We start from the raw sequence: 19,607 nt of genomic DNA, 5'->3' as shown, positions 1-19,607 counted from the left end.
TTCACAATAAAAAATATTGATATTTGTCCAGATAAAGAATATAATATTTTAATTCACTCCTTTTTGAAGAAGCTTATGTCCTTGAGTAAAATTTACATCATTTTAATATCCAATTTCCAGTACTCTGAAAAATTAATTATATTATGAGCCAAATGTTGCCCTTTTAGTATTAATATAAATAAAGACTACTGGTTTATTTATAGAGATTTTCTGATGGTGGAAAGAACTCAGCTTGTTATCTAATACTCATTAAACCAACAGCTTGCTGTGCTGGTCATGCTGGTTTTCCTGACGCAGCCTTCTGTCATCTCTTATCTGTATCCTGTAAAACAAGCTTACTGTACTCTGCAACCAATATGTAGATTTTACAGTCGCCCCCTCACCTTTCCTGCAAGTGCATACAAACTGGTTATTGTTGCTTTAATGACTTGCCAGCAAATTATAAAAAAAAAAAAATGTGTTCACATGTACAGTGTATGAAGTTTTCATTATTGCTTTTGTTTTGGCAGATGGCTGCCACTCAGGATGTCAAGGGGAAAGGAGAAGGAGGAGACCAAAATTTCGACTACATGTTCAAGCTGCTCATCATCGGCAACAGCAGCGTAGGGAAGACGTCCTTCCTGTTCCGCTATGCTGATGACGCCTTCACGTCGGCCTTCGTCAGCACAGTGGGCATCGACTTCAAAGTTAAGACCGTTTACAAGAATGACAAGAGGATCAAACTGCAGATCTGGGTATGAAATATTCATGAACACTGACATCAAACTTTCAGAAGCCACAAAATGTCTTGTAGCTGATTTCTGCCTGGCCTGCAGTAGCTGACCACAAAGCCAAGTTCTGGATGTGTTCACATCTCTTTTTCAATAGACACAAATTTTATTTTATCCAAGCAAATTCCTGTTTCAATTTTACTATGTAATAAGTCTATTTGGGATTGTTTATTAGATGTAATTTTATAAAGATCTGTGATGAAGGTGGCTAAAAAGGTGTAGACACCTCTTAAACAAGCAAGTTTTTCTTTTGATTTTCAAGACTTTTAATCTCCATATGTTTGCTGTACAGTTCAACTGATGAAATCAAAGTAAAGCAATCCAATCCTTTGTTGAGGCACCTTAGATTTTATTTCAACTTTTAATATTCTGGATTTCCTACTTACATGTCAAAAATGCGTCTGACTAAGCATATATTTAAAAATAAATTGCTTATATTCATCTTTTGGGATGGCAGAACTTCCACAGAAGTTGTGGCGGATCAAAACAAGCTCTTGCACAAATATATTACACCAGAGAAGTGCACAGAAACATCAGTAGATTCATACATACATATTATGGCATGGTGAAGATTGTCATCATTAATAGGACAAAATTATGCAACAATAGAGCCAGTTAGAAAGCTGGATTTTTTTCAAATCTGATGGAAAGAAAATAATAAATTGGTCGTGGAGGCTGAAAGGGGCTACTAGATATGATTTTGGATTTTGTTATAGGGGATGCAGTTATAAACAGTCATATGCGACTCAAAGCCTTCAGGTGTCAGATAGAGGGCTGAGGATGAAGTGAGATTTAAATTCCAGCATCACAGGGAGCCCTCCTTATATTCAAAAAAACAAAAGCATGGTGTCACTGGAAGGATGCCCGAACTGGGTGTTCATCAGAATAAATCTGCAGACAGGAATTATCCTTACAGCTGAATTTATTCAGATTATGTGTGTAAGGTACAGTGAGAACATATTGCCAAGGCAATATACGGGATCCTGACAGGATTCTATTAAAAAAACCTAACAGTAAAAACTATTCTTTGGCAAAGTCTCAATTTTAGGTTGTGTACATGATGCAACCAGGCCTTTGCATCTGTTTTGTTTGAGATTTTTTGCTTCAACAGGGTTAATCAGCTGAATCGTAGAGGAGACACACTCCTTCCAAAGCGGAAACATTTTTTCAATAATTTATCTCGGTCTCATTTTTAATCTGGTATTTTTAGATTCAGTGTAATTTGTATCCCGGTGGCCTCCAAGGTCTCTTGGAGAGCTTAGATTTTGTTTTGTTGCTCTTGCAATGTGATTCCTGTCACAGAAAGGTTGTTGTTCTATATCAAGAGTCCATTTGATCCATGTTTGCCCCATTCTCTGTCCGCATATTTCATAGATGCCTGATACATCAATGAGAAATAAGAAAAGTACATCTGGACAGTGCGAGTCAGCGTTTTGGTTTGTAGGGCAAATAGAGATTACTTACATACAGAGAAAAATCTCAGCCTTGCAGCTTTTGACAACAGGATTTGCATTTTGCATGTTTTTTTTATGAATAATCTACTAATTGATAAACATAGGACTAAGATAAGAAACTATAATGCCCGGATAAAAACGTTGTAGTAAAAGCTCAAATAAGTGTCATGATCCCTGGTGTTCTATAAATTCATGCATACAGCTGATATAGAGCATGATGCATTTCCTTAAAGTGTATTCAACAAACGGCTTTGTTGTGCTTTCTAACACTGATCTAAGTGTGTAGACAGATGGAAATCTCAGCATTACTGACAGCAGACTAGTAAGTGTTAACGTGGCACATTGCAGGGAGGAACGCAGAAGCGACACCTTGCTCGGAACATGTGGGAAACTGAAGAATTGGAATGTGTTTAATTAGGAGTTTATCTGAGGTGCAAAAGCAGATTTTCTCTTTTTACCTCACAGACTGTAAATGTAAAAAAAAAAAAAAAAATCCGAAAGATTTCCTGTCTCTCTTTTTTCCTTTGTCCATGTGGAGGCTTTGCCCGTTTTGGGGAGCAGTAGGCACCCTCTGCAGCAATTATCCATCCTCAGAAAGTGAACAATTTTGTTTGAACAGGAAGATGAAAGCTAATCGGGATAATGTGTTTTCATCAGCAGCAAAGACAAGCATATCCTGGGAGAAAAAAGGATTGCCCTTGCATCCAGATAATTGGCCTGTCTCTTTTAATTGGCCTAAAAAGAGCTGAGACATAAAGTATAGGGACCTTTTAAGGTGATGTGTATTGGCTAAAGTCTTTGCACTTGTCACACGTCATAATACATTTGGACTTCTCGCTGCAAATGTGTGAGACTGTGCTGAATGAAACCGACTGATGGCACGATTCACAAAAAAATGGTCACATGCAGAACAAGAAGGCTTTTGCACACAGCATGTTTCTGCTCGCTGCCTTGTGGAAGTCAGCCACTTTGATTGATTTCTGCTGAGCACCAGACGACAAGCAAAGCTTTTTAAAGTGCTCAAATTCCACGGACTTAAGCAGATTTTATTTTTTTTCTGTTGCACTCTATTTTTTTACTACGTCCAGTAAAAGAAAAACACTTAAAGCTATTGGGCCATTTTTAAGTTTTCAACAAAAATCTCAAAGATGCAAATTTCAGACAGGAACACAAACTGGGGTAAAATGTGCAGATGACTAAAGCATGACCTGGTTTATGCGCAATGACCAACTTAAAGTAATTAATAATCGTAAAGTGGAACGAAAAGGTTATATCGTTTTCAACATTTTTTGTGTGACATTCAGTTTTTACTTAGTACTCCTAACTCAATACATTGTTGAAGTTGAATTACATCTGCAAGTCATTTAAAATGTGAGTTTTTACTTTTCATTGATTTTCTGGCCCCCCACCCCCGAACTTCTTTTATAACCAATTCCCCCTCTTAGCAATTATTTTTGTATGTCCAAATACATTCACGTTTGTGATAATGACTCGACTTAAAGAGAAAAAGTTATCTTTCAAGTCACTGTTTGTTGTACAGAACATTAGTGAACATTACAGGCTGGTGCTGGTTTCGGTCTCTGCATAATCTGACAGAGAGTCCCAGCTGCAGCGAGGGACCTGGAAACAGAGCTGACCGGCTGTGAGCAGCGTCTCTGCAGAGTGAAGGTCAGATGTGTCCTCTGGCTATAACAGGCCCGCTGTTGTGATGGTGTGCAGGCGAACAGAACGCCAGATTACCATGGCAAACACAATCCAGAGCTCCCTGTTTGCCGTCTGTTCGTCAAGAGCCAAGTGGAGCAGCCAGTATTCCTCTGCCATGATTCACAGACAGCATGCAAACACACTTGTTGTGGGTGTAAGAACAAAGCTGTAAACATACAGTATCAGCATGAGGAACAGGAGGGATTTCTCATTATGTAACCCATAAAACAACAAAACTACTGTACAAATTTGGTAATCGGCTCCCAACTGTAAATACACTTTTTACATTTCCATTTGCCTCCTGAACATCTTTTGACTGTGATACACGGATCACCGTGTGCACACAAACACTCTCTTAAATTGAAATGGTCTTATTTCTATATTTGGAACTTTTTTTGATGACATGCGTGTGATGATCTTTGCCTCACCGAACACCGCTGATTGACTATTGTGGAACGAACTAAATCAATTTCATCAGCTAAAACCGAGGTGTTGCTCCTGGCACCCTGTCGCTGCAAAGCCGGTTCAGCTACTAGTACAATGATTAGTTCCGAATGACGAGCAGAGGAAACTTTGAAAATTGCAGCCATGACACCAAGCAGATGAGGTTTTGTGTGTATTAATAGCAGTGCATTAATAATGTAAACGCCGGCCCATGAACACTGTGGTCCGGAGTGTGCAGCTTCAGCTGTGCAGGGTCGGGTCAGTGACACCAAATCATGATGTCTGTGTGCAGGACACTGCAGGCCAGGAGCGCTACAGGACCATCACTACAGCTTACTACCGTGGTGCCATGGGCTTCATCCTCATGTACGACATCACCAACGAAGAGTCCTTTGGCGCTGTGCAGGACTGGTGAGTTTGTCTTGTTTTATTAATTTATACTCACTCTCTAAACACAGTACACTGAATATTGACATTTCGTCAATTTTTTTAACGTTATTATCCAATGTGGATCAAGCTATGGCCATCGGTGCAGTGATGTTTGAAAAACGCTCTCCCATTTTATCTGCTTCTGAATACTTTGTGTGAAATCTGACAGGCTTCCTCTGCAGCTTGCGTGTTCACCTTTCATGGAAACCTTTGAAGTTCAAATCTGGGGTCCATTCATGAGTCACATTTGCAGGCTGAACCGTAACTCTGAGCCAAACGTCTGCTCTGTTGACGCATTCATGTCTAGAACTGGGATAGTAGCATTCAACTAGTCACAGAAATTAGGTTTCTGGGTTAGTGTTGTTACTTTAAAAAACAACAGGAAGCCAGGATGCCAGGGACAGAATGTGTTTTAATGTTTACTAATCAGATGTCAAATTGTGAGGTGTTTCTGACAAGCCAGAGGCTTTGCCAGCTCCGAATTGGCATTTTGTTAGAGGAAATTATGTAATTCTGTGCATTCTGCATTAAGTAAGATTACATCATTTGGCATGACTTTCATAATGTGCCATAAAATCCTGAACCACCCCTCATTTGTAAATGTAGCTTTTAAGGACTCAAAAGTCATCCTAACCTCTTAGAGATGTTTGGACTACTATACAAAACTGTTTCAAAGTTTTAACTTGTCCTGGAGTTTTCTATGAAACATCTATCTATGCCTTCAAAATGTAGAACTTTAAACTCTTTATTATTACTCTGTTCCTCACACAAAATCTGTTATTTCTTTAGATAAAGCTGTGAGAAATACAAGTTTGTCAAACACAAAATGGTGTTCTGATATAGATGTGATCTCCAAAGACTGGCTTGAAAATCAGTACAGAGTCAAAGACAAACTCAACAATTATTAATCTCAAATGTCCCGCCAGATACATTGCCTATGAAAACTATTAATAAATTACAAATGTTTTACTTTCAGATATCATGTGATTGACCAACAGAAAGTATTGTTCAGTGGAGGATGAAAAGTCATGTGGTTTTCACATGATAATCTGTAAATTACAGACACTTTTGCCCATTCTGTATTAAAACATACCTTATGAGTGCATGGGAAATGTCTGTAAGCATTCATTTTCATGTCTTATGCCAGCCTTTCTATTGCTTTATGTATGCAGTCTGATTGAGACAACACTTTGAACTAAACCATTTCATTGTTGCTCCAGTTGTTTGTTTATGGCTGTTATGCTGCTTCTGCCCCAGTCTCATATCTTTTTCAGTCCCCCCCCCCAGTATTTCCCTGAAATATTTCAATATTTCTGATTGTTAGAACTGATATTTCAATCAGCTATTTCCTGTCCTACTGAAGAGAAGCATCACCATAGCATGATGCTGCCCACACTATGTGTCTGTCACCACATGGTTGCTGTGATCTGGTCCTCAGTGTTAGTTTTCCTGAAAACATAACTTTTTCATGCAGACCAAAATGGCTGATTTTGGTCTCATTTGACCAGAGCACCTTAGTCCATCCTTATCACTCTTCCATTTGGACTAAATTGGTAATTTGTGGCTTGCATTAATGGTTGCTATGTCAACACATTTTCCACCACACTGTTTTATATATTAATGCAGTTCCTCCAGAATTACAATGGGTTTCTTGGCTGTTCTCTCTAATTAAAGTTGCTGGAGTCTATTCCCTAATTCAGGACATCATAACATGACAAAATATGATATTTTTTCCTCTACTTCTCAGGTCTACAACATAAAATATACTGTCATGCTTAGCTATAAGGACTAGACGGAGAATTAGAGGAAGAAAAAATAAACAGCCATGAACTATGAAATATCTATCCGAAAGACCATCACACTAGATTCAATGCCTCACCTCACTTTCTCACTTTTAGATTAGTCAATTTTACAGCTACTTAAGAGTACACATGTTCACATGAAAGCTGTGGTATTTTTTCAAAATAAATCAAATCTTGGCAGTCTTATTATCTGTATTTCATGTTTGACCCCAATATAAGCAGCCAGATTTTAATCAAATCCCTGTGAACCAGGCAGGCTTTCTGTTGGTCCACTTGCGATTGCTTCAGGACCCTCTGACTCTTTGAAGGTTTGCTGCAGTCTGAGCGCCGACTGTGATGGCTGTCCGATGAAAGGGAGCCGTGCTTACAACAGGCCTGGGTTACCTGAGAGCTTACTTAGCAGAAAGAGGACAGTGGAGTAAAATACATAAATGGAGCGCTCCTCTTTTGTCTTTGCCGCCAGCTTTAATTCTACTTTCTCTTGTTCCTTGTGACAAGGTTGAAGGGGGGAAAGGAGGTTACCATGGCGATGGCTCCATCCTAAACTGTCTCTCAGTTAGTCTTTTGACAAGCTCATTTCATGCCTGAGTCAGAGACAACCCAGAGAAATACTGTAACACTGAATCTAAATGTTCGATTGAAAAGAAATTAATAAACAGTCATTTCAGATTTTGCTTTCTACTTGTGAACCAGCAGTGAGAGGACAAGCTCTATCATCTTGATGCCATCTCTCTTTGTTACTCTTTCATTTTGTCTCCGGCTTCTCTCACTCCTGTTTTCTGCTCATGGTGTGTTTGCTGCCCTACTTTCAGTAAGAGTGCAAACCCTGCAGCAACATGTTCCTTAAATTCCTGCTTATTTTCCAGAGTTCAGAGAGGTTAGAGTAGAGCAGATCTTTAATAATAACTGTTAACTGAGGCATTTTTTTAATATAAAAACAACTATTAAAACAACAGTAATTAAAATTTTGTTCCATGTAGAAAAATCATTTTAAAATGAATGATGTTAATACTTCAGCATGAGCAAGTTTTGAGTGTTAATATTAAAATCTTCACATTCGATATAAAGTACTCCTTTTAACAATAATTAGAGTCTAAAATATCTTTTTGACTAATTTTCTTTTTTTTTCATACTAACGTCATTTTACACATTTATAGTTAATCCAATACACATAAGGGAGTATTTTTTCACATAAATTCTGGACATGAATGAGGATGGTTACCATTATTATTAGACTGAGTATGATGATGATGGTGATGATGATGGTGTTGATGATTGGCACCAGTATGGTAATAAATAATATTATGATGATGCAGAGGGAGCATAATGTAAAATGATGAGAATTATGTCATTTGATAAAAATGAGGATGTTAATTATATGAATGATGATTAGAGTTGGTGATTATGGTGAATTCCATTTGCACATTGTTTGTTAATACCTTAACCTAAAAACTGTGTAATGCGCACCGAGTAAATAATGACCTATATTTGAACAAGACGTGACAGCATATTTTTCCTTCACATATTTGAAATTGACCCACTTTTCTGATAATGCCGTCAGTGACTCACAAAACGGGATGAGCCAAAGAACATGAACGCAATCGCTGTTCGTGACCGCTCCAAAGGGCAGACAAACATTACATCAGATGCCTTCTTCCTCCATCTTTCCATTTTTGAAGGGTCCTGTCAAACAAACATAGGCAAAACAACACAGATCTGTCTGTTGCTCTTGCAGCAGACCCCATGAAGATGATTGGTCTCTCTGTGTGTTTGCTTCTGATTCTGTGCAGGTCGACCCAGATAAAAACCTACTCTTGGGATAATGCTCAGGTAGTGCTGGCTGGAAATAAGTGCGATATGGAGGAAGAGAGAGTGGTCTCGGTGGATAGTGGCCGCCTGCTGGCTGAACAATTGGGTAGGTTGTACAACAACATCCCCAGCAACAGGTATTTTAAATTATTATGCAATACAATTAAAGAGTTGCATACAAACTGTACGCACCACCCTGCAGAAGTCTACGTCCGTCTTGAACTTTCTCACATTCTGCCGTGTTACAATAACAAACCTTGCTGTACATTATTAGAAATCCATTGGACAAACCTACATAAATGTACAATTTATACTTTAAGATGCTGAGAGAAAGATGATCAATGGTTTTCAGCTTCCAATAAAAGTCTGTAAAGTGCGGATAACTCTTTGTTTTCTTTCCTGTAGGTTTTGAGTTCTTTGAGACGAGCGCAAAAGACAACATCAACGTCAAGCAGACCTTTGAACGTCTCGTCGACCTAATTTGTGACAAGATGTCTGAGAGCTTGGACACTGATCCGGCTGTCACCACGGGAGCCCCCACCGCCAAACTGACAGACAGCGCTCCGCCCCTCCAGCAGCCTGGATGCAACTGTTAGTGGCCGGCAGTGGAAAGCTGTCAGGGCAGGAGAGTGCAGGAAGTCCTCGCTCTGCCAGAACCGCCCTCACCGGACTGCAGTTCAAAGCCTGTTTAGTAGTAAAAATTGCAAAGGCTGCTGCTTCATCTCCCAAATGTTATCACCTTATATAATAAGCAAGTACAGTCATTACTAATGTAAAAACATATAACACCACAGGTTATCTAGACTATAGGGAATCAGCGTCCTTCAGCTAGTTAGTTTGATAATAAACCAATCCTGTCTGGCAGGACTTGAAATAGTTCAACACTTAAACTTACAGAGGTTGTCCTTCAGACCTTTAATATCTTTATGAATACCTATACAAGAAATAGAATCAGTGAGTGCTTTAATATGTCTATGAAGTTTTCTGTATGGTGTAAGTCGTCCTTTTTTTCTGGGTAATTTTGACTCCTAGAGCGGCCAAATCTAGGATTTAGCGCACTAGGCGATGTAGCGGCTTTCCTTTTGTGTAACGACTGTAATAATAAGCCTCTGGCTGTGACTGTGCAGTAAGTGAGCGTGGATTTGCATGAGTGTGTCATGTCATGTTGCCATCGATTAATCAACTACCTTTAGGGGGAAAAAAAGTGGCCTTTCAGCATCTCCAACTCGGCCTCTGTAAGTCCCTCTGTAAGTCCTGCTTCCTGTTGGAATGAATTGAGTCTGTGTAACTGATGGGAGTAACTGATGTACGTAGAGGGTGAAACATCTACATACAGTTTCACCCTGTATGTAGATGTGTGAATTCTTCAATAAGTATCTGAAAAGCAACTCAATCATTATCTTCAGCCTTTAAATGTTTGATGCAAAGAGCATGCTGCCAAAAGGTCAAACATGTGTGCTGTTTTATCTGAAGATAGGCCTTACCCAAAGCTCCTCGCCCTCAACTCCATTACATCGAAGCACAGTAAAGCATTCTGATAAAAGGCAGACGATGCGTCCTGGCATGGAATAAACAGCCATAATTTCTTATTCAGCATGACTTGTGCTGTAAAATTGAACCCCTTCTTTAAAAAGAGGAAAGCAAGATGTATGTTGCTTAAAAAAGAAACTTCGTAAATAAACACCACCTTTGTCTTTAATAAATCTGTGCCGTTTAAAAGTCGTAAGTAGTCCAAAAATTCAAAGTTTCGAGTTCATCTCATAAATTCATAAAAAAGTGCCAAAAACATCACGGTTCAACCAACCTCTTAACTGTCACGCTCAAAATACTTACATATAAGTCAGTGAGTCTGTGAGGAGGCTGGTGTCCTCATGACAGTTAAGGGGTTTTAACATTGTTGGTTGCTTGTTGCATAGAGAAACAAAACTACAAAAATGTAAAAAAAAATAAATAAATAAAAAAAAAATAAAATGCATGAAGTCAGTCCTGACGTATCGGTGTAGAATTATACTCTGAGACACTGTAAATATCACTCTGTCTTACACATTTAGGAGCATTGTCATGGCACTCGCTGTGAAATGCAATGGGCCAACAAGTGCAATATTTTATGGATGAAACCCTGTAAATAGTTTCCTTCTGTCATCTTGTCCAACAGCTCCATCTGCAGTTTTTGCGAGAGAAAATAGGAAGGCGTAGTTTTGAACATGCTGTGCGCTTTCTGAAAGGGGTGGGAGCTTCACTGACAACCTGCAGTCACTGAACGTTTGGTGTAATGTGTATGGTGGACATAAAAGACTGCAGACCCTGTTTAAAACGTCTGATTTTTGATCTGTGAGAAGATGAGATCAAGATAAATCCTTTCAGTGCGTTCCACCAGTTTCAGCTGAAAACAAACACCCCCAAAGCATTGTGCTGCCACCACTATGCCCTACTGTGGGTATCTTACTTTGGTGATGTACATTGATATTTTGTGCCAAACAGAAAGTTCAACCAAAAGATCACAACACATTTTCCAACATATTTTTGGGGACTTTTTTTTTTTCTTTCTTTTTTTTTTTTTTTTTACTAAATTTATATTGACTGGGATGATTAAAAAAATGCTTTATGTCCTGCCACCCTATCCCGTGTCTGTGTTGCTACATGCAGAGAAGACAGTGCTTTAGCTTTTTCTTTACACTTTATATACTCCTCTTAATATGGTTTTAAAGGTTAGAGGTCACATTACAGAGGTAAACATTCTGAAATTATCTATCTTGAATTCATTCTTTTACATCACAAAAACCTCCCACTTTAACAGGGGTGTAGACCTTTTATATTTACTTTTAGTGTGTGGATGCGTGCGCGTGCGTGTGTGTATGTATATGTCTGTCTGCCATATTGAAGAGACGAATTAGAGTTCTACAGTGTATTGTTTGTGTATACCTTTTTGTACAATTGTATTTGCGTACTGTATGCTGTTCCTGCTAACTGTTGGGTGTTGACTGAACTCCTGTTACGTTAAAATGCAGTGTTGTTGTGCAAATAGTCAGGGAGATAACCTAGTCCATGCCATATGCTGTACTGTTAACACAAGAAAAAGGGATACACTTAAACTTGCACACAAAGTGTGTTTGTTAACATATGTGTACATGTCTTATAATATAACATGTTGGAATAAATTATAGTAGATCCCTAGAAAAGATTCATTTCATAGAGAAAAACAGCCAATCAGATAAATGAAATCTCATTTTAGAAACCTTTACATATAACTGAATATATTTCTTGGAGTGCAAGCAAAAATGAAATTGTATGTTTTTGAGATTATAGGAAATAAATTCAGATTCTATGACGGGGTCTCTGTTTTATCTGTCTTCACTGATTGTGATGAAGTAGGATAGGGGGCGCTGGAGGCTGGCGAACAGTGTGCAGGCCTCTTGTCTCAGCAGCTTTATTCAGTTGATGCTGTGGAAGTGGCCTTTTTGCAAGACAAAGTGCGCCTCCTAGTGTTAAAATGAGATCTCTACAATCTCTTATATTTGCTCTATCTGTCAGACGTTTTCATCAGCCAAAATTATAACACAAGCTCAAATACACGCATACGCATACATTGATATATGAAAAAAAATCACTTTTTGTAACCTTCAGCTAGCTTCTGGCATCTTCTACTTATAACTGGTTATTCTCTAAATTGGAAGAGCTCATTAAAATTGGTTGATTTCCTGGTAACCTAATCCTCTGATCTTTAAGGAAAGGGCTGTGGGGAAGTAATTTAGGAAGCTTAATGTATTATCTATTATCCATTCTAAAACATGTTCATGTCTTTATGTCAAAACTATTGGAACAGGCCATCTAAAGATTTTCCCACCAGACTCAAAGTGTTTCTCCTCAGGTGACACCAAAGTGGTTAAGGTGCTCAGAAACAACCAGGTTCAATCCAATCAAAAGCAACAAGATACTGATACACTCCTCTCACAGTTCACAATAAAGCATATTTTCTATGCTTTACATCAAAGAAATAGGCCCCTGCTCCAGATACCTACTCTTTCAAGTTGGACTAAAGTATGCAGCTGTCAACACAAACAATCGTTTGAGTTATCAGACTGGGACTCAAACCTGTGACGGCAACGTAGAGGACTATGGCCTTCATACATGAGCGATGCTTCACCGCCGCACCATGGCAGCACCCGCCTTCAAAAGATTTTTCATGTTCACCAGCAACAAAGACTTTGGTCAAAATAATAATAAAGTCTGGGAAAATTAAGCTTCCAAACCAAAAATAAAAAGTACAGACTATCAAGCCTGATGGGGGTGGCATTGCTCTAACATTTCTGACCAGAGTGATCAAGTATCCAGTCAGAAGCATGGCGGGATCTTGTTGCTGGCTACAATAAAAAGCTCCTAAAAAAAAGTGCATTTTGGCTGGAGCATTTTGGCTTGGCACTTTTTGTCACTGTTGCAAAAGGTTTGGACACCACTGCTCTCTGTTTTTTTCTTTATTAATCCACTCTTATCTGCCACTTAAATACTAAAAACTACAATAGGATTTCTTGTTCATGAAATGAATAATAACTAAAAACTCACAGTATGATTTCACTTCATAAAAGCATCAGCAGACACTGTGAGAGTTTAGTTCAACCAGATAAAGGTGAGGGCGCATGCTTTGGTGCATAAATCCAGAAAATGTCCTTCATATACTGTCAGATTTAAGCTCTCCAACTCTATGAAAGAACCTCCAGCACGTCTGTTTTATTAATGCCAATGTTTGTTATAGTCATAAACAGAAAATGAGTCAGCCACAATGGACAATCAGAACTCAGTGACAATAAAAACCTGGCTGCTGCATCTAGTTCTTAATTTATCAAATGTAATCATAACCTGCAGACCCTTTAGGGTTAAAGGTTTGCTATGCATCTCTTGTATTCATAAAATAAATCTAATTCTTATAAAGTGTAAACTTGAAGAAAACATGTTTAAAGTTACAAAAAGAAGTCCAACTAAACTTACATATTTATACATAAGACATCTCTTGAATTGATACAGAAATTTGCTCCTGTGTCTCAGACGGCCTCAAATAAAGTAAAAATATTTGAAACAACAACAAGGAACGAGTGAGTAGGCAGAATCAACCCATGCTTTTATTTATTCCATTGCATATAAAAACTTTTTTCATTCTTTTTTTGTTTGTTTTGTAGATAAAGTCGTATGATCTACAGTGCTATCCAATAGACTGCGATTAACAAGGAATCCATTAAAATAACAATTTAATTGTCCTGTGAAACGTCCAGACAAGTTGGCATTCTAAAGACATAACCCAAAAAAATAATTGTCCTGAAGACCATTTCTTGTTTTCTGAAATTACAGTTTGTGTTTTCCTTGCACACCTTAAAAAAATAGAACACATAATGAGAAAAGAACCCACTATTTCCATTGGTCCAGGGCTGTTTAAAATCTACAGTATGTGTGTCAAAATAAGAGTCCTGCTTTCAGGACAATGATGCGGTCCCCCTTTCCCCCCACCCATTTTCTCCAGTACAGAAATATAGCAGACCCCTCTTCTGTCCAGGCAGAAACATGTCAGTGGTTCTGGATATTGCAGGTCACGTGAGTGGAAGTGTGAGCCGAGCATGGATGAGCAACACATCGTCAAGTGTTTCAGCCAGAATTAATGCAGCGGTGGCTGAACGTGCAGATGTGTCCCAAAGCCTCTGTGCTTTGGATGGCCGTAGTCGAGCACCAACTACACACTGCTGTAACGCCCCATTCAGTGTTTGGTAAAAATTTAAGCTGTGATTCAATCAGAAATCTGACGGTACGCAGCGTCACTCGACAGCTTGAGTCTCGTCTTTTGAGCGTAGAGGCAGAGCGTAGGTACAGTGTGAGCCGTTCAGACCAGGTCTACAGCAAAATACGAGTCTTTGACATCCAGCTACAGGCCACAATCACTCATGCAGTGAATGTATGGCTTGTGGTTAACCTGAACGCCTCAACAAAACCTCTGCCCCTAATGGTGACTAATGAAAAAAAAAGTCTTCAGGCCAACCAAAGCCAAGCAATTCACCAAATGCAGCAAAGGAGAACTAGATAATAAAAAAATGTAAAAGGCTAAAAAGTGTATGATGTGTTAAATTTTAAGGCACAGCCCATGGGCCAAGGAACAGCTTCTTTTTAAAAAAACAATTTGGCTTTCCCCTCTCACTCTTTCTCTCTCTCTCTCTCCTTTCTGAGCTAGTTCTCAAGTGAGCAACAAGTCGATGGAGCTTTTTCTTCTTTTTTTTCTTTTTACACCGAAGCTCGTGTTAATAAACATTCTCTCAACAAGAGGTACATAATACAGCCACGCCATCACCAAAAGGGATGATAAGAATCAACCATTTACAGCAAACTGCATTATGATAGTAATAACATTAATAATTATATATTATATACAGCACAATAAATATATGTTTGTAAACAGCAATAAACCAGAAATTCTTATTACAGGTAAGGACATTGGGTAAGGATGAAAAGAATAAAATAAAATAAAATATTGGCACAAAATAAAAGTTAAATTTTTTTTTTCTTAAATGGCATATCAGTAAAACAAGACCCTCTTTGAGAAAGCAGTGTGCAGTATTTAATTTATTTTTTTACCTTTTGTTTTTTCTTATATTAGTTAATATTTTCCAAAATATTTTTTGTACAAGGGGAAACAAAAAAAAGTGAATTTAGGTGTAATAACTGGCAAGCTTGTGTTATCTATGCTACAGTGAAATATCGACTGTACCACCTTTATATTTTAAAAAAACAACTGTAACAAATAGAAAAATATATAGCAATAAATAACAGCTTCGAGTTAGAATGACAAAAAAGGAGTTTGAAACGTAAAAGAGGAGACAATGACGTTAAGCCTGCATTCAACAAGGAGTCAGTGTTTGAATGGGTTAAAAATATTTAAAGAGATGGTATGAAAATGTATTAGTGCATTAGAATACAAGGGAATCTCAATAAATTAGAATATCATTAAGAAAATTATTTAAAAATAATAATAAAAAATAATTTAGATGTATTAAACAATAGATGAAATCAAATTTTCAGTTAATTTAGCTGAATATGCTTTACAGTTAATTCAAACCCAAGCTTCTCAAAAATGTAACCGTATGACTTGTGCAGTTTTTCCTTTCACTCAATTTTCTATCAATATTCTCCCTGCCTCTCTGTGGCGAGCCAGCTTGCTTATTTAAAACCGACCATTTGTGGCATAGAGTCCTTGTGGATATCAGCGGATGTCTGCTTTCCCACAATAGTGTAAAAAATAACATAAAATTTCTCTATTAATGCTCCTATTTTTATTTATCTAATTTAATATGCTGATTTTTCAATAGACTAAGTTAGGATTTTCCTAATGTAATCAACAAAAGTAACAAACACATTAAGCTTGTTACTGTCTCACATTTTGAAGTGAATTGCTGAAATAAATTAACTTTTCAGTGATACACTAATTTACTGAGATGTACCTGTATCAATGTAGAGAATAGTCTTATCTGATATGCTGTGCAGCTGATTGTCTTGTTGAAAGCAAAGACAGTAAACTAGAGTTAATGGCAGGAATCGGATGAGAAATGAATCGTTGAAGGCTAAGCAGCAGGTGCTGATCTATAAACCAAGCCAAACAGCTAAGAAAATAAAACTAATTTCTCTTTACTTTGTTATAAAATCACCCCAGTCATTTTCAACACCATTACTATTTCTAAACACTTGGAGCACTAGTCAAACCTCTAAAAAAGGTGCTTTTTGTAATAACTACAAAGCATTGCATTGTCTCAGGATGTGTTCAAAAGAACTATAGGCAACAATAAAAACATTTAAGGGCTTACTCCAGGTTATGAACGACTCCCATGAGAAGCAAAGCACAAGACCTCAGGTTTCTGCTTCCTTCCCAGAGGAGATTTTCTCTAAAAATAAGAGTTACTAAAAAGAAAATACAGATTTTAAGACAGAACTAATTGAATACAAGTATAGTGGTATAGGAGTATAAATGCTGTTGGAGCTCTTTTGAACAGCCTCCAAACGCATCTGACACATGTCTCCCTCTACGTTTCAACAAGGTTCCTCGACTTCTCTGACAGCAAAATTAAACTCTAGAAATAGAAAATATCTCAATCTTACATACAAAACAAACAAACAAACAAACAAACAAACAAACAAACACAAAAAAAAACTAGAGGTTTAGGACAGCATCATGGTGGTTCAGATTTTAGTTTTTGTTAATCAGGTTATGGAGGAAGACTTCCACATCGCAAATGTGGTTTAACAAGCTCCCAAATGTGCTGCAGCGACCTGTCGGGTTTTGAGCAAAAACATTCTTTCTAATTTATTGTGGAAGGGGGAGAACATAATCAGAGAGATATATAAAAACAAAAGGGAGACTCTCGCCAATAACTGACCCTTATTGGCACTTCATAAAACATAAAGACACAGGTGAACTTTCAGGTGAGGCTGAGATGGAAGCAAGAAAAAAGAAAAGCAAAAAAAAAAAAAGAAAGAAAGAAAAACAGAAACAGATGTGATGTATGAGCAGCACTGAGGAGACCGTCCGCATCTACAACTAAAGACTGTAAGGAGGAGGTGGAAGTAAAGACACACCACTTCAGTACGAATGGGAATGAAAGGGAGTTCTTCCTGAGTGCAAAAAAACTTGAAGTAGTACCAATGGGCGTGTCTAAATAAAGGAGACGAGAGGAGTAACCCAGGGTGAGGAGCAGCGCACGCTTTGGAAACAGACGTATAAAAAACAGATTTCACAAAACTCAAAAAATATTCTATAAATAATAATCTGTCATTACTAAGAGGAACAGTTAATCAAAGGCTGTCCATAACTGCTATGTGTCGGGGGATTTCCCCTCCTTTTCGTCCTCTGCCACCTCTTCATCTGCAGCACAAGGCTCTGAGCAGGGGGTCTCCCCCTCCTCTTCTGCATTCCCCTCCTCATCGTCATCATCATCGTCCTCCCCCACCTGTTCGTCCAAAGGTATCTCTGTTGATTCGGAGTCCTGCGTACAGAGTGTTTTAGAGTCAGTACAGCTGTTTTCCTCCTCTTCTTCCTCCTCCTCTTCCTCTGGCTGGCTGCCGCTGTCCTTTTCAGTGTCGGACTCCCCGTCCTCCTCCAGGGTCAGCTCAAACTGGAACTTGTCTGCTCCTGGGGGTCGAGTGCCGTCCTCTGGCTCGTCTAAAGCTGGAGATGGACTTTGGGGGATAGTGCTTTGGTACCACTCTCTATTGTCCTCCAATGTGTCCAAGATGTCTTGTGCGTCCGGATGGACAAGGTCGGCCCACGTCTCCCACAGGGGGTGGACGATATAGTCTATGAACCCAACCTGCAATAGAAATGAGGCTCAGTCAGTGTTGAAGTGCTATGCGTGTAGGGCACATCTTTTTCTGCCATCCTGGAGTCCTCACCTGGCTCTTTTCTACGGAGGCGTTGTGTTTGTCACACATGGGGCTGATCTCCATTCCCCTCTCCCGTTCTCTGTCCCCTTGGCTGAAGAACTCCTCCATGATGCGGTCCGTCCACTGTCGGTACAGCTGAAGAGGCTTGGTGGGGTTGCTTAGGTCAGCGCAGTGGACCATGTTCTGGAGAACCTGAACTCAGACAAAATCCGTCAGTTTTCCCCTGATAGGCGCTGACTGGTGATCACCAGGTCAAACACATTCATTAAATAGATGAGGACTATTTTTCATAATGCATTGCGAGGATTAAATCTTAATTACAGCCCTGATCCTACATGTGATTCACAAAGTAAGACTGGGGTCCTGGTTGAGGCATTTTGCTAACTGAATGAAGTGGAGTTTTTCCCCCCAAACAATTTAGATGCTTTACAGCCTTCAGAGTGACATTTATAAAGAGGTAGAGGATGTACTGGGTGTTGCAGCCTGTGATCTGCTTTGCATCTAAAAATCAAAAATTCCCACATTTACAGTGCAGGAGAGCTTTTTCTCTAACAGTTTCATATGCAGGCAATTAGCAGAACTGAAATAAAACATGAGCAGAAGTATCAACGAGTCATACCGCAACGAAACAAAGAGTGAACATGCAGGCTTAAATTACAGCATTAGCAAGATGGAAGTTAATTGAAGGCTGTAGCTGTTTGTTTTGAGTTAGGCATTGGTTTAGAAGCAAGGGATGAAGTTGTCAGAGCACCATTTTAACCCACGATGGGTATCGACATTTCAGGGCTGTCATGAAGACGACCTGATTTTGGATAGGAAATAGAAGTCTGAATATCACTGGTGAGTGAATAACGGAAGACAAAATCACAACACTAACCTAAAGCAAGCAATATCGTTATTTTATTGTTTTTAAAGGCATCAAGTTTTCAAGCATTTATATTGCTTGATTCAATAGATTGAACATACTATAAGACTGATCCTATCAGAAATAATAATAATAATAATATTAAAAAAAAACACCTTGATTATTATTGTTTTATTTTACTTTTTTTTTTCTGGACCTTGAAGCTCACCTGTATCCTATCGGAGTAGTTGTCCAGCAACAACACACCAGAGCTGGTCACTTTCTTTGTTTCCACCATCGTCTTCAGGTCAGCCAGCAGATTCATGTGTTTGGACATGTCTGTTGCTAGCACCTAGGAACCCCCAGAAAAAAAAAAAAAAACAACACACAAAAAAAACAGAACAGACTCAGCTCAGTGTTTTTTTTTTTGGCAACAAAACAACAACTTCTTTTGTGATCACTGAACTTACGATGTCAATGACCATCTTTCGCAGTGATTGTCGCTGTTTTTTGGTCAAGTTTTGGAAGATGTCACAGTTCTCCTCTTGCAGTAGCTTGAAACCAACTGCTAAGTGGTGGTTCTCCAACACTGATGAGTCATTGTACATCAAGGCTAGCTCTGAATCTGCAGGGAGGACAGAATCAATGATTTTAGGTGTTAACGTTTAAGTAGAAAAATATGTCTTGTGCTCTGTGAAAAGAGCACCATCGTGTTTTATGCAGACAGCTTTCCTTTACCAGCTTCAGTTGCTCTGACTGTTGGAGTGCGATAATGTGAAAGAGGATCAGAGAGAAGAAAGGGGATCCTTATCTGATGCTCTTTTGGTTGACAGTAGATCGGTCGGGTGACTCCTAACTAGGATGACTCATACCGTCTTTACTGCAGGGATTCCCTATTTGGGCTTTCAGGGAAACACTGCACAGTTTGTGTATGTTTGTGCGAGGC

At 38.7% G+C, this 19,607-nt stretch overlaps 2 protein-coding genes across 3 annotated transcripts in view; one reads left to right on the top strand and one right to left on the bottom strand.

Moving 5' to 3' along the window:
- Positions 1-161: 161 nt before the first annotated feature.
- rab3c (RAB3C, member RAS oncogene family) lies at positions 162-11,744 on the top strand. Its single transcript, XM_014985585.2, has 4 exons — positions 162-734; positions 4,665-4,783; positions 8,394-8,518; positions 8,818-11,744. The coding sequence occupies exons 1-4, from the start codon at positions 456-458 to the stop codon at positions 9,006-9,008; spliced, it is 714 nt and encodes a 237-aa protein (XP_014841071.2). The 5' UTR covers positions 162-455; the 3' UTR covers positions 9,009-11,744.
- Positions 11,745-13,504: 1,760 nt separating this feature from the next.
- pde4d (phosphodiesterase 4D, cAMP-specific) overlaps positions 13,505-19,607 on the bottom strand; it is a 57,263-nt gene continuing 51,160 nt past the window's right edge. For both annotated transcript variants that reach the window (XM_014985592.2, XM_014985593.2), the window contains exons 12-15: positions 19,132-19,286; positions 18,891-19,013; positions 17,827-18,009; positions 13,505-17,744 (exon numbers count right to left, since the gene is read on the bottom strand). In XM_014985592.2, coding sequence (XP_014841078.2) covers positions 17,250-17,744; positions 17,827-18,009; positions 18,891-19,013; positions 19,132-19,286 — 956 coding nt within the window. In that variant the 3' untranslated portion in view covers positions 13,505-17,249. The remainder of the gene's footprint in view (positions 17,745-17,826; positions 18,010-18,890; positions 19,014-19,131; positions 19,287-19,607) is intronic.

This window comes from Poecilia mexicana, unplaced genomic scaffold (assembly GCF_051168715.1).
Source record: "Poecilia mexicana isolate PSO_F unplaced genomic scaffold, ASM5116871v1 scaffold_9, whole genome shotgun sequence".
Lineage (NCBI taxonomy): Eukaryota > Metazoa > Chordata > Actinopteri > Cyprinodontiformes > Poeciliidae > Poecilia > Poecilia mexicana.
Note: the sequence above shows the minus strand (reverse complement) of the source record. Positions and strands in the feature narration are given on the sequence as shown.